This window comes from Antechinus flavipes, chromosome 2, assembly GCF_016432865.1.
Source record: "Antechinus flavipes isolate AdamAnt ecotype Samford, QLD, Australia chromosome 2, AdamAnt_v2, whole genome shotgun sequence".
In the NCBI taxonomy this organism is placed as follows: Eukaryota; Metazoa; Chordata; class Mammalia; order Dasyuromorphia; family Dasyuridae; genus Antechinus; species Antechinus flavipes.
Window position 1 is genome coordinate 579,581,305 of NC_067399.1, and position 15,377 is coordinate 579,596,681.

A 15,377-nucleotide genomic window follows, 5' to 3' on the forward strand; every position below is an offset into this window, starting at 1 on the left:
GTTCAACCTTTCCTTTTGGAACCCCAAATACCATTTTGTCATTTTTCTTGGCCGTAACTTAAAATTCATTTGGATGCCAAGCAGGGTTATAGTACATTTACTGAACAAAATAAAGTAAATATCTGCTGGGTTTCAATTTGACGGAACTCTCAGTTCTAAGTATGAGAAATGGTGGATTGGTAGACATGTGTATGAAGCTCAGATAGTTTGTCTTTTCCCCACTCAAATCACAAAGATAGGAATGGGAAAAAAAGACTTTGAAAACAAGCATCCAGATACTCCCTGGGGATTTATTGTTCTTATATCAGTTTCAAGAAATGCCCTGTGATAGGATAATTTCCCTGACTTATTAAAGCACAGTCACTGAAGGAATTCTTCAAGTGACTTTTTGAAGGCACTGAACAAAATTAACCTTTTGATGAATTTTGTCATCATTTTAAGAACAACAATATTAGTTTCTAGTGAAAAGGCAAAAGGAGGAGGAAACTGAGCACAAAAAAGTTGTTTTTTAAAATATACCAGGTCTAACAGCAGCAATGAAATAGGACAGAGCACGGTTTTCAGAATTGTCAGTAGCTTTAGCTAAAGGGCAACCTTCAGTCTATTTATCCCTTCTTCTTTGTTTCACATAGCCTCCAGAATCAAACCCAGCTCACATTGAAGATAGGAAACCACCTACTGTTTGTGTTCAATTTTCAAACAGTAGGAGTAAGTCCACAGATAACAAATGCTCTCTGCAGGCCAGTTCCTTTTTATGATTTCCCCTCCATGGACAGAAGAGTCATTCCACAAGCTTATAGCAACTTTTGAAGCTAAAATAGAGTGATATAATTTTCCATGCAAAAGTCTTTTTTTGTTGCTCCTTTTTGATACTGGACGTCAACACAACAACAAGAGGAGAAATGCTCTTAGCATTTGGTACTTAGTTTCACCAGCACTCAGTGTTTAGGTCAGTGGTCCTCAAACTACGGCCCACAGGCCAGCTGCAGCAACTGAGGACATTTATCCCCCTAACCCAGGTCTATGAAGTTTCTTTATTTAAAGGCCCACAAAACAAAATTTTTGTTTTTACTATAGTCCGACCCTCCAACAGTCTGAGGGACAGTGAACTGGTCCCCTATTTAAAAAGTTTGAGGACCCCTGGTTTAGGTGTTTACTGCTTACATGTATATAGAGAGAAAAAGCAAGTTTATAGAGATGCTGAGCTTTATTTCAGTTCATACATGGTTATAAATTTATAGTTGAATAAAAACTAAAGTAAACCTACACATAGGAAGGAAGGAAGGAGCATTAGGAAGGCATGTACTGTTTTGTTTAAATTTTATATTTCCCATAATAATTAAAATCCAGTGTTCATCACTCAGTAGATACTTAACAAATGTTTATTGAGTTGAAAATTAGTGAGAGAATAATATATTTTTATTGTTTGAACTCCAGAATATCATTCTGATCTATTTGCTTATTGTTGCCAAATATTTATGCTGTTTTCACCTGCCTTGAATACTAATGAAATTCATTTTTATTGATATTCTTAAAACTGCTAGTGAAGAATCTTCTTTGGCAACTGACTTTGGATATGCTGTAGCATTTTCATACTACATTTCTATCCCATTAGTCTAGACCAGCTCAAGCATTTTCTGTTTCTTGATTATTTTCCATTGTTATTTGTCCAAAAAGGATCAGCTAGCATTTTGTTGAAAAAATAAAGAAGCCTATTTTCTGGATCCTGAAGAAATTCAAATGGTAAGATATAAAATAATGTAGTTTTTTTTTTTTTCCTGTCTGTTTAGGAGCATTCAGGAAGAGTTTTCCGACTCCAATTTGATGAATTCCAGATCGTCAGTAGTTCACATGATGACACAATCCTCATCTGGGATTTCCTAAATGACCCAGCTGCCCCAGTTGAACCACCTCGATCCCCTTCTCGCACATACACCTATGTCTCCAGATAAAATAATCATACATTGACCTCACACTTGCACAGGTAGGAAAAATAATTGTATATCTAGTTCTGCATGTGATTGTTGGAAGGAAGACAAGTACAGGCAAAATATAACTTTTTCCTGAGTAACAGAAAGATTAGGGACTGCCTTATCCAATGTTACCTTTGGTTAATGTAGTTTTTGTCCCTGATGATTCTGGAAGAATTATTTTTTTGCCTGAAGTCAGTCTGTTATGTTTTGTGTTCTGGATAGAGTTTGGAATACATTCTGCCATCTTTAAACCAATGCTACCTCCCCATTTACAACATTTAAAATGGAAGCCTTGCTTTGGTGTGGCATGAATAAGCTTGTAGTGGTTTCAAAATGACTAGAGGGAGTTTATGGCTGTGCTGATGTCTAAATAATGTTTGAGGAACAGTAAAAAATGAGTAGGAAAATAATATAATGGGATGAGAATTCCTTCCCCTTTACACCACTAATTTTGATCTGCTCCACATTGTAAATTAGTAACTATTTTAGGAGAATTAACTTTACATGGACCAAATGATTTGGAAATCCAAGGGAAATGTGCTGGTTTCACAAGTAAGCAAAACTAGGTAATGTCTGGTTCAAAGATCCACAATGATGAACTTTGTGACCTGAAGAATCTTTTTAACCTCTCTAGGCTACAGGATACAAACCTATCTCTCATTGGATTCTAAAAGGAAAAAAAAAATTGATTTTTTTTTTAATATACTTTGGAAACTAAAAGGTCCAAGAGATACTAGCTTTGGATATTTTTTACATTGCTTAATTTAAATCTGTCACTATACATTATGGCAAGAGGAACCCTGTTCGCTAAGAATATATCACATGTTGTAGAGATTTAACTCTAGCTGTGAGGTACAGGCTTGTTCCTTGGAGGGCCTCGGAGTCAGCCAGAGTTAGGATAAATTAACCTCTTTGGTCTTTAGGGGGAGAAGTGAAGGAGGCAGGCAAATTGCCACAAGGCTTGTCAATGATCTATCCTGGATTCTCAAGTCCAAAGTCACCAGCCTCTCTCCTCCTCTTCCTGCCACAAAGTGACTCTCTTGCCCCTCTCACCAGAGAGTCTAATCCTTGCCTACGATTATTTCAACACCAAACATTGAGCCAGCATCAACTGTGAGAAGAGCCATCTATCCAAACATATGCTAATAGGGTTATTGTCTCATATCAAACAGGTAATTAGCCTTAAGTGCTCAGTTGTTGGATTCAAGTACACCTCTTCAGAGTTTCAGCCCTCTACATCTAGCCATGTTTATTTGGTTCCCACTATCTAAAATATCAGTTTATCAATACCATACAATTACAATAACTAGGTTCCAAGGCTCCTTACTTTTTCTCTCTCCCCTGATTCAGATTAGGTCTAGGCCTTATCACTTTGAAATTGTCTTATTTCAAGAGTTTTGAAAGACCCTTGTCAGTCATTTCTAGCTTCTTTCTTAGGCAGGAAGAAGTCATAAGATATCCAGATTCTTAAAATTACTATAGATCCAGATCTTTTCTGGTCATGATGAGTTCATTCAAATATTTGAGACTATCTTATATCTAAAAGCACTGCCACCTGATCATTTATTAAAATGCTGTGTGATTCTCCAGTCCCTTCAGTTATCCAAAGCACCCTAGCATTCTACTTTGTTTCATCTATACACAGGGAAAGTCATATCCACAGTTGTTTTGTAACAATCATCAAAAACTACAAAATTCTTTGATTATATCATTTCCTCATTCTTTATTCCTCTCCTTCCTAAACTTTTCCACATTTGAATACTGTCCCAAGTCATCACCTCCCATCTAACCTTATTTCTCTTGCTTTATAAACTCAGCCTTATAATTCAGAGGTGCCAAAGCAGCCAGCAAGAATGCAGGATCCAAATTAGAATGTTACGGAGAAATGTTTAACAACATAAATAAAATAGACAATAAAACAAAGTTAGTTTTTGGTTTTCTAAGTATGCAGCTTTCAGAGATTCTTTTCTATTTGAATTTGATACTACTATTGTAGTTAACCACTTCAATTCTATATTATCTTGTGAGTCTTAATCCCTTGCCTTCCTGTCCTATCATTACTCACACTTTGCCAAACCCAAGCCTGGATTCATCAGATCATCTAGCTTTTTCACTCCTACTGGTGCTCCAACTGGGACTGAAGGAAATCATATAATCAAACCAGAGCCACTACAAATTTGTTGTCTGACATCATCTGGTCCCCCACTGCAGCAGGACAGTCATTTTACTCCTTGTTTGCACTCCCTACAGAGACTATTCTAAACTTTTGCTCCCCCCCTCAAATCTCCCATGCCATGCCTTCATCCCTTTCTCATAACTGAGAGACCTTGACTTATACCTTAATAAGAAAATAAATATTTTAGGGACAGCTAGGTGGTGCAGTGTGTAGAGCACCAGCCCTGAAGTCAGGAGGACCTGAGTTCAAATCTAGCCTCAGACACTTAACACTTCCTAGCTGTGTGACCCTGGGCAAGTCATTTAATCCCAATTGCCTCATTAAAAAAAAAAAAAAAAGAAAAGAAGAAGAAGAAACTACTGATAGGCTCAGACCCCATAATAACCAGGTGGGAAGTTCTGCTAGTTCAGTGAGAGAGACCTGGAGACTTGCCTTTAGTCTAGAATTGCTCTGCTGGTTATTCTTCTGCAGGTTTAAGAATAGAAAGGTTTCCATTCTTAAACCAAGACTGAAACCTCACTCTGCTCTTGGGATCTGAGCCACATTGCAAATTGTCTTTTACTCTGAAATGCCATCCCTGAACACAGGTCCCGTCAGCAGTCTGCTCTACTAGGGAATGCACTACAAAGCTGCAAGATGGCCCATGTTCTGTCATAATAACTCAATATAGGTTTGGAACCTTCTTTTTTTCTGGTGACCAGTTTTTCCTTACCTGCTAGAGTATTCCACATGTTTCCTTCTGGCCAGATTCTGTTTCTCTCTTTCCCTGCCTTTGTTTTCTTTGTTCTTATTTCAACTGGAAAATGACTTATTGTGACTTTTTTCTTAAATAAAATTCCCTATCAGTCTTCATTTTGGCGCAGGAAGAGTTTTGGGGAGAATTTGTTATACTGTTTTCTGTTACTCCACTATCTTGACTCTGCCTCCCCCTTCTATGCATTTTAAAAATGTTTCATTGGCCTTTTTTAATTATTAATATTGCTTCTTGTTCCCCACAATTAAAAATGGAGAGAGAAAAAAGAGAATTTGTTTAAAAAAAAAATGATGACAATAATAAGCAAAATGACTCTACATAGTGGCCATGTCCAGAACTATATGTTTCTTGGTATATTTTATGTCCTTCGCCTCCCTGTTAGTCATGAATAGAATACTTCATCATAGATCCCTTGGACACATGGTTGATTATTGCATTGATCAGTTCTTAAGTCTCAAATTTATTTTTCTTCATTGTTTTATCCTCCTTGTAAAAAATTATTCTAATTCTACTCACTTCATTCTTTGTCATGTCATACTATTTGGCATTCTCTGAAATGGTCATCCTTGTCATTTCTGAAGTACATTGATATTCTCTTATATTTATATGCCACAGTTGGTTCAGCTATTCCTCATTGTCTAAGAAGCCAATCTAAGATACCTTATTTCTAGTTCTTTTCCATATTATTTCTCCTTATTCCTAGTCATTTGATTTTTCTTTTATTGTCCTCCTTTTTCATCCCTTCTTTAGGATCAGAAAGTTCGTTGGAGTTGTGAGTATTGCCTTTAATATTATCCTCCTTCTTAATCCCATTCCCTATTCCCACTTATCCTGTTGAGTTTGTTCTATTTCTACACCAGATTTTGTGCGTTTGTATTCAACCTTCCTTTGTCCATTTCAGGCAAAAGTGAAATTCATCTGCTGCCCACTCCCATCACCTTTAACTTTTGTACACTGTTCTCATAAATAATTATGAGGAAGAGCAAGTTCCAGCTCCTTTTTCTTCTTTTGCATACTAATGTATTCCTTTTACCCTCCCTTCTCAAACACTCAGAACACAATCAGTCTACCTCCAGAGACTGTTGTTTTTCTTATATTTTTTGGTGTTCTTACCTCCCTTTCTGAGAATCAGGGAGGGTGTGACTACCTGTGTTCTAAAATAAAAGAAAGCGGGAGATATAGAAGTCCAAAGATAGTGGGAGAACTCTGGGAAGGTGTACTTGAAACAAGGATACTTACAACAGGGTGTTTACTCAGTGTGATTGATGAGTTAATGATTCCCTAGTTTACATATACTTAATATGGTGATGTAATAGTTCTGCAGTTGACACATGCTCAGTATATTATAGTGATATAATTGTACTAAGGTATATAAGGGCTGAGAGGACTTGAGATGAGCAGACTCCCAGTAGCAGGGATCACAGACCACCACATCTTTAAGAACAGAGAAGTTGAACACCTTAAATGACTTTCAGAAATTGATAGGAGATATCCAATGGATGCGTCCAGTGTTAGGCTTAATTACCTATCAATTACAATCATTATATGACATTTTAAAGGGAGGCAATGCTTTAAACTCACCATGCCAGCTTACAAAGGAAGTCCAAGAGGCTTTGAGAGAAGCTGAACTGGCTTTAGCCAATGTGGTTGAAAGAGTTACTCAGAAACTCTTGGAAATACCAGTTTTTGCTACAAAAGAGGCCTCCCTTTAAAGACATTAAAATTCTGGAAGACACTTTTCCCTGCAATTAGAATATTAATACTATTATTATAAAATTGTTTCCAATTGGTCGGATAAGTTTACCTTTCTGAGTTTCTTTTGATTCATATATTTCAGTCAACTCTTGTCTTTTCATCAGGATTGCTCAATATTCTCTGTTCCTTTAAAGGTCTTCTTTTTCCCCTCCAAAGTATAGTCAGTTATAAGTTTATACTTTTTGCCTTCTGGATTACTGTATTTCAAGATCTCATCTCCTTTATAGTGGATGTTACTATAATCCTGATTGTGGTTTCTTGGTACTTTAAATCTTTCTTTCTGGTGGCTTAGCATAAGCTCTATTTCAGCTATGACATTTCTGGGATCTTTCGTTTTTTAATTACTTTCAGGAGATGATGGGTTGATTCTTTATATCTTTACTTTGCTCCTTGCTTCTAATAGGTCTGGGCAGTTTTCAATAAGTCAATCAATAAACATTTATTAAGCATCATATACTGTGCTGAGCACAAGAGATATATATACAAGAAGGGATAAAAGACAGCCCCTTTCCTTGATCTACAAGTAAATATATGCAAACCAAGCTATCTACAGGCAAAAAAAAAGGAAGTAAATAATAAAAGGAAGGCAGTAGAAATTAAAGGATTCATGGGAAGCTTTCTATAAAAGATGGAATTTTAGTTGGGACTTAAAGGAAATTCAGGAAGTTAGTAGGTGAAGCCGAGGAAGGAGAGTGTTTCAGTTCTGGGGCATAGGCAGAGAGAATACCCAAAACCAATAGGTAAAGTATCTTGCTCCTTGGACAGCCATAAAGTCAGTGCCCCCCTGGATTAAAGAGGATGTGATGAGGAGTAAGGTATGAGAAGATTAGAAAAGTAGAAGTAGATTAAGTTATGGAAGGCTTTCAATGAGGTCAGAAGCCAGATTGTAAGATATTAAGAAGTTAGTGAGAGGAAAGAAAATGGAGGCCTCTGTTATAGAAGGACTTTTTGAGGAAGTTATTTACAGAGGGCAGAAGAAATATAGTTCAGTAATTGGCAGGAATGAAAATATCATGTGAGGGTTTTTTGAGGATGGAGCAGACATGGGTATATTTGTAGACAAGGAAATGAGCCAGTAAAAAAAGAAAGATTGAAAATAAGTAATAAATAACATGACTAATTTTTAAGTGGATATTTTTATATATAGTTGAGGAAAAAATATTAAGTATAGAATGGGATGACAGAGGGGGTGATTTCTTAGAGGAGATGGGATGGAATAAAAGTGCTTAAACAGATAGAGGTTTTAGCCTTGTTAAGGAGTAAGGCCCCTTCATTGTGAAGGAAGGGAGAGGGGTGGAAGGCATTTGAGTGGTAGGAGAGGAGGTAGTTTTCGGAAGAGATAAGATATGAAAGAGGTACTGTGGAAAACAGGATGGTGAGTTGATAAGGAAGTTTTAATAGGACTGCTTAGCAGCAGTAAGAATCCAGTTGAGGTTATATAAAGTTAATTTTAGTGAACCTAGTCAGAATGGTTACATGATTTTTTTCCACTTTTGTTTTGCAGCATGTATATAGGAACAAAAGTGGCCTATGGTGGGATTGATCTAAGATTAAGACTTGGCAGAGCTAATTGGAGCTGACTTTGCTGGCAGTCCCTTTTTCTTATTGCCATAGGACTTCTGACTGACCTTTTGTGCAATTCTGGAATGAGAGAAGTCACTTACTATGGTTTCTTACTGAATTTGTTTTCCATTATTCAGTCTGGTTTTGTTGAAGTAGGTGGTAGGTCGGCCTCTCATTCAGACAGACATCTTAGCGGAAGTCCTTATCTAGTACAGTATCTTATTATTTGCGATAGGTCCTAAATAAATTTTGAATAAATGAAAGATTCATTGAACCAGGATTAGCTGTTGTTATTAAGTTATTAGACACAGTCCTATGTCTCACTAACTAGTTCAAATAACAGAAATGTTATCAAGTAGCAGACCTTTTATATATCCTTAAAAAATAGTCTTTATTACTTATGCCTACAGCTGGGAGTGTGAAGTTAAGAGAACTATTAGAAGTTCTGACCCAAGACGAAGCCAAGTTAATGTTCTTTGACTTTTGTATTTGATGAAGATGATTGAAAACAGAACTAACTCTTTCCTTTCCTTTTACAGGACTCATTAAAGTTGCGGTATTTAATGTATCTGCCAATGCCAAGACAAGCAACAACAAAATCAACTATCCAGTTACCTAGGATTAGCTGAGAAGTGGGGCTTTCAGACTCATGTTTGAACAGAGTTGGCCTGCAGTCGACCCAGGATGGTCTGCTCAGCACAGCTGACTGCTAAAGTGCTGCTATCAGAAGATGTCTTTTATCTTTGGTGAATGAGTGGAACTTTTAAAACTCACCCCTTCCCTGTTCCTTCCTCTTTTTCCCACTGCACCTGTTTTCCCCCTCTTTGGTTGCAGGCACAGATGACCTATAAATATATTTAGTGTTTTGCCAGAATCTCTGTTGCTTTGCTGTTAAGCAGAAGAATCAGTTCTGAGGGACAGGAGGAGGATGCTTTGAGCTAGAAAGCTCAGCACCTTCTGCAGACTTTTTAGCTTTGGGAGCATCCAGTACCTGACTGAAAACCACCATTAATGAAGAAGCGGCGAAAGTTTTCGAATGCCTTCTGGAGTTGTTCTGAGTGAAAGGGTGTGTGTATGTGTGTGTGACATTTTTGTGGTTTATTACCACTGGCATATCTGGTACATTGATCCAGGATCTCTCTTTCCTTCTTTCTCCCCTCCCTCTTCTCAGTTCTATAACCACTTAGAAAGAAGATATATGAATATCCTCAGCATGCTTGAGGTAAATCAACTAGAAGACACTACACTTAAAAGGGTTAAAAAATTGTTTAGATGAAGTGGCCAGGCCAAGATTTTGCTTCAGGTTATCCCAGTAGGTGAGTCTTTAGTGGATACTGAGCTTGTAAAAGTGGTACATAGGAACTAGCACCTCTCACCTCTTCCCCTTTATCTCCCCCCCAAAAAAAAACAGGAATATGCCAGCCCCCTATCCTTGTTTGCCTTTTTTTTTTCCTCCTGGACACAGCAGTCTTCCTGATTCCATGTAGAGCATTGGAAGGAGGAACTGATTACATTTCCTCTCATTAACAATTAGATGTGTAATAAAAGCAATTGTACTTCATCTTAAATCCCTCAGACTACAAAAAAAGATCTGGAGTGACCAGGGCCAATCCCTTGGGTGCATTCAGCATAACAGCTTACTTCTGCTCATATCAGGATGCTGAGCATTCAAGTGGTAACAGCTTTCCTGCAATTGTGAACCAAATAGTTGAAGAAATAGTCAAAAATGAAAAGATGATCAGGATTGCTTTGGGGCCAGTAAATACCATCTCCCCCAGATAAAATCTAATCACTTTAACTTTGTATTGCAGAATCTGCCTGCACTCTTTTTTAAACCATGTATTCACACATAGGGTTAAGCTGCCATCAAAGAAGCTGAAATTTGGGAAACAAATTTCAACTAATTGAGATGGAGATTGTATTAGCCATTTTTCCTTCTTTTCTTTTTATTTCCCTTCTTACCCCTAACTCACCCAAATTTCTCAGGCAATTAGTTGGTAATGAAAGTGAATGACCCTCATTGGTGTCCAGATTAAATAGCTGCCTAGAAAGCAACTATGTTGGATCACATACATTGATCATGTTTCATGTGACTCTCCACAGGCTTAGTGAGGACACTGGGGATCACAGAAGTTTACTCTACATGCTCCCAGACCCCATAATATGGAATGCGTGAACTTGCATGAATCATCAAACTAGGCTCAGAACAAGTAGGCGAGCCAAGGCCCTACCATCATGTATACCCCTTCTCAAGCTTCTCGCAGAAGCTTAGCAGGCAAATCCTTCTAACAAATCAAAACAGATTCTCAGGCAGCAATGATAGCCTGAAAGTCAGGCAGAATTAGAAGAGTATACAGGTCTGTTTGAACTAGGTTTCTGTCTAGCCTATCCTCAGGAGGCATGTCCAAATGTGGCCTGAACAGACTCTGAGGATTGAGTATTGATAGAAAATTGGATACACGGGTACATGCTTTTCCTTCCTCGATATAATCAACGCACTTAACATTTGTAATCCACGTCATATAAAGAAAAATAATTCTCTAGCACAGTGACTAACCCTCCTACTCACAAATGCTGCAAAGATTGATTTCCTAATCAGTCATTGTTAGGGTCCCTTGTTGGGGTATCTGCTATTTACTGCAATTTTCACTTAATTGATCTTTACTCTTGAATTTAGGATTTTGCTGCAGGTGAAAGAGAGGTATCAGCTCCAAAATGCATATATTTCAAATACTGAAATAAAGAAATGTGGACTTGTAGCTATTGCAAAGGTAGCATAAAATAGCCATAACTCTACTAGCCTTCTGCTGTATGCTGCTCTTTAATCCAGGGGAGATAATGGGTCATAATTGGTACTAGAGACTTAACTCTAACCCCAGGTCCTTTTTGAAGGTATGCTGTTTTCAATACTTATTTCAAAGCCTATTTGTTGTACACCATAAAGAATCTTCTAGCTTTTAATGAAATTGAACATGGATTTGACAACTTCAGAGCTGTTAGCTCAGAGGAGGACATCAACTCTCTGTTGATGATGGAAAAGGAAATGAAGTTAAGTGGCCTGAAAAACTTGAATCTCACATTTCTGAGCTTTGGGGGTCATTTACCAGTGCATTGTAGAAGAAATAATCAGGTAAGTAGAAGTTCATTTCCAGAGAAGGTAAACCCCACTTACCATCTCTGCATGATTTCAACAGGAATTGATTTTCACTAATCCCCAACTGGGCTAGAATAAACATAGGGTCTGACCTTTTTAAAAAGAAAAGAGAAAAAGAACAAAGAAAGTCTCTGAACCTGTTAAAAGGAAAGATGGGAAAGTAGCTGAAATAGACTGAAACACCTCCATTACAGATGTCTTCTCAAAAATATGTAGGACTCTAGTATCTAACACTTAATAAAATTTCAAATTTTAGAAAATTCCTTCTGCTGAAGATGGGGTGAGACTCACTGAACAAGAGAAGCATGTGCGTATTTGCACATGTGCAGCACACCCATTCTCTTAACACAGCCTGAACTGCCTGGACAAAGGTCTATAATATGCCTTGCTGCAACATGCATAATTCAATGCTAAAAGAACTTTTTACTTACAAGTATGCAAATTAAAAATGGATTTGAAGGAATTGTGAAAGGGAAACCTATTATGCAGCTTTCCCTTGGCAAAATTCTTTTACCTAAATCCTAACATTCCAGGAGATTCTAAACTGAAACAGTGGCATGTATTAATGTCTACGGTTGTCATAAATGTAAAGGCCTTTAACATTTTGCTGAAGAGAATCTGTGACTACTCCATGTTGGTCCCCTGCTTGTTTGAAAACAAATTTCATCTTTTGATTTGGTATAGCCAGAAGCTGAAGATGAAGGAAATAAATTTCTCTCTCCCATTTCTCGTTGGTCTGAACATCTGTAGTTGGCAGTTACCTGATATAACACATTTCTTAAAGGAGGGGAAAAATTTTCAGGAGGGGAAGTTGGAAAGTGGGCAGATTTTTTTTTCCTGAAACTAGATTGGGTATATTAAAGGTTAACTCTTAGTGAAATCGATTTCAATAAGGAATGCTCCATTGCCTCAAGTGAGAGTGATCTACATCCAAGTCATGCGGCCTTGGGGATGTGCTCTATAGATCTGAATCTGTGGCATCCACAAGTTGCTTACAAATGGACAGGGGAATCCTGGAGTTATCTTTGCACACCTTTATTTTATTGCATACCATGTTTTACTCTTTTTTTTTTAATAAAGTATAGTTTTACCCCTTAACTTTCTCCTCACATATTTGATCTTACGCACTCAGATTATGTAAATAGACTTATCAGGACTTGAATTGTCAGAAAATTACTTTACCTTTCCTTTTCCCTATTCAAACATGAGATTTATCTCCTTCCCCTTTAGACAAAGGATGCCATTGTTACAGAGATGTCTAACTTTCATCATTGCATTCACTCATCATATTTGAATCTAATCTATTCATACCTCCCTTCCTGTAAGCCAGTTTCACTGTAATTTGTACCATAAGATGTGATGTTCTTAGGGAGCATGAGCTCTGAGTGTTGCATTCCTTCATACCTTTGCTCATTGCTCATAACTAGAATTTTGGGTGCTAAGGAGAGAAAGTGGTAAATTCATATGTTTGGCTATTGGATTTCCAAGCGGAATTCTGGAACTTCACTGTTGGAAGTTTAGCTCTCGTGACCTGAGACTTCCCAGAAAGAAAACAACTGAAAATTGTTTTCTGACTAATGTAGGTGGCGACTCAGCTACTTTGAATAATAGAGCTTTTCTCTCCGACTATGAATGTCACTGTACTATTTTACTCCACTCCCCACCCTTGCACTGGGCAATTCTTGGCACAAAAGGAACCTATAGTTTGCTAAGGTATGGGCTTGTGCAATCACCTCAACTCTCTGTACTCAGAAAAATACAACCACCTTTAATGCTTTCCTAGATTGGTGAAAAAGTGAGTCCAACCTAAGCTGTGGTTGAAAAAGGATGTTCAGACAGACTGGAACTGTGAGGATGGGGCTGGAAGTAGAGAGATGTGAGGTTTCCTGGGAGATTTTGGATTTGTTCAGCTCTTTGTTCTCTAGATTCAAGTAACAAGTGCTTTGACTTTTGTGATTATGTTATGGTGATGTGTAGTTAATGTACTAATATGTTCAAGAGCTAGGATCATGGTAATGAGTGTGTTTTTTTAACTGTTCAAAAGAAAAGTAACTTAAATTACAAATATAATATTAAATTGTGAATTTGCCAAGTGTCTTGTCTCTTTACCCAATCCTAGGAAGGAGAGTGAAATTGAAAAGCAGTATAAGCTATTAAATATAAACAATAAAATATTAAGGCATTTACATAGGAAAATAAAACCCTTAAAGGCCAGAGGACACCGAGCTTAGCCCAGAGATCAACCATGGTAAATATGGTCCTGATTAAAAAGCTATCCAATTTGAACTCTGATATTCTTTCTCACTCACTTTCTCTTTTCTCTTTCTTTTTCTCTTTCCTTCCTTCCTTCCTTGTCTCTCTCTCCCTCCTTCCTTCCCTCTCTGTCACATATCTCTACAGTTGTAGCTAGTCAACTTACCAGTAAACTTGGCTATTCTGAGTCCTAATAGAGACTACTTGAAGTAAGACAATCTGCTAAGTGATGAAGAATGGCAAATGCTAGGGGTATTCATGATTGAGAATCCCTCAAGTATGAGATTTATTCCCTTTTCTCAAATTCCACCTTAATCATATCTAGGACTGTCTAGGATTGATGGACAAAGGATAGTACCTCCCTTCAGTTGTGGTAGAAGGTTCTCTATCCTTCCCATAAGGAGAGCAGCCTTTTTCCCTCTTACTGGTGGTGGCCACCTCTCTGCTGCTATTGGATGATATCACTGTACCTCCAGAAGCTAGGGAGAAGGCAAATGCCCTTACTAGTGCAAACCTAATGAAGGTATTTCGTTCCTGCTCTGATTTCTGACCTGGTCAAAGCCTGAGCCTTGGAAAAAGTGAACTCTATTTTTCCAATACTATCACTATCAAACTTATCTTACCCTAAAAAAGCTTAAGTCCCCTTTGTAAAGCCCTCACTACTGTCTTTATTCTTTGGTCTGGGACAGGAACCTTCCTCCTAAACAACTGCTGCTGCCATCAGCAGTGATGGGGGAGAGGGGGTGGAAGGAAGGGGCCTCCCCCTTCCTGATTGGCTCTTACCAATTAAGAGCATTTTATTAGACTACTAATTAAAGGCACTTCGTTAGCAGCAGGGGAGGCTGGGTGAGTGTCTGGATACTGATGGAGCTACAACTGAGAGAAATTGGTTTCCTCCCCCCCCATCAACCCTAGCCTCTCAGGACCCCCCTCAGTCCTGAAGTTTCTCCTTCCACCCGACAAACCCTTAGCTTTCAATTAGCAGCTCTCAGGGGAGTAAGGTCATTATCTGAGCCCACCCCCTTCCCAAACCATGTGGCCTTGGAAGGATTGGGAAACTTTTTTTTTTTTATTTGAGACCCTAGGGAAATGGGGGGGGGGGAAGAGTTAAAACTTTAGACCATGTGGTAAGAGTCAAGAAGGATATTCCGTTAGATTCAGAAGAGGCTCGATGAGTCTTCTTATTGTAGAGAGGAGCTTTTCATTGCTAAGTCTGCTATTGACCCTTCATCTGAGACTATCAAAGCCTCGTGAATCTTTTGAGCCCTTTGAGTTTTTCCATAGTTTGATAAGTCATGGATGGACAAAGAGAAGAATACTCGCTCCGTTCTCTGGGCCCAACTAGGGTTCAATTCTGTCAAAGCTGATTGTTAGCTGTAGTGTCATTTACATTGTCACCATCAGCCAGATCATGTCACACTATTCAACTCTTCACTGATAGCAACTGTCCTCACATTGAATTAATTTCTTTGTCTCTGTAACTCATCATGGTATCATTTTGAAAAGAAAAAACAGGGGGACCTGAAATGATCAAGAAAATCTCAAAGACATGGATAAAGATTTAATGGGTGTGGATGATTGCTTTTTCTGTTTTTAAATATTTGAGATGACTGCTGGAATTCTCCCAAAGAAGTCCCCTTTGGGCCCTACTCCATGAGGAGGGCAGGAATCAGTTGTGATCAAAATCATTGACACCAGCAATTGAGGGTCACCCTGAGGACAGCCCCAGTCCCCTCCTCCTTCTCCCTC

General features: G+C 38.1%; 1 protein-coding gene across 10 annotated transcripts in view; it reads left to right on the top strand.

Moving 5' to 3' along the window:
- The window catches only part of BTRC (beta-transducin repeat containing E3 ubiquitin protein ligase), a 190,852-nt gene extending 177,393 nt beyond the window's left edge, over positions 1–13,459 (top strand). For all 10 annotated transcript variants that reach the window (XM_051981257.1, XM_051981250.1, XM_051981253.1 and 7 more), the window contains 2 exons: positions 1,791–1,984; positions 8,761–13,459. In XM_051981257.1, coding sequence (XP_051837217.1) covers positions 1,791–1,952 — 162 coding nt within the window. In that variant the 3' untranslated portion in view covers positions 1,953–1,984; positions 8,761–13,459. The remainder of the gene's footprint in view (positions 1–1,790; positions 1,985–8,760) is intronic.
- Positions 13,460–15,377: the final 1,918 nt, after the last annotated feature.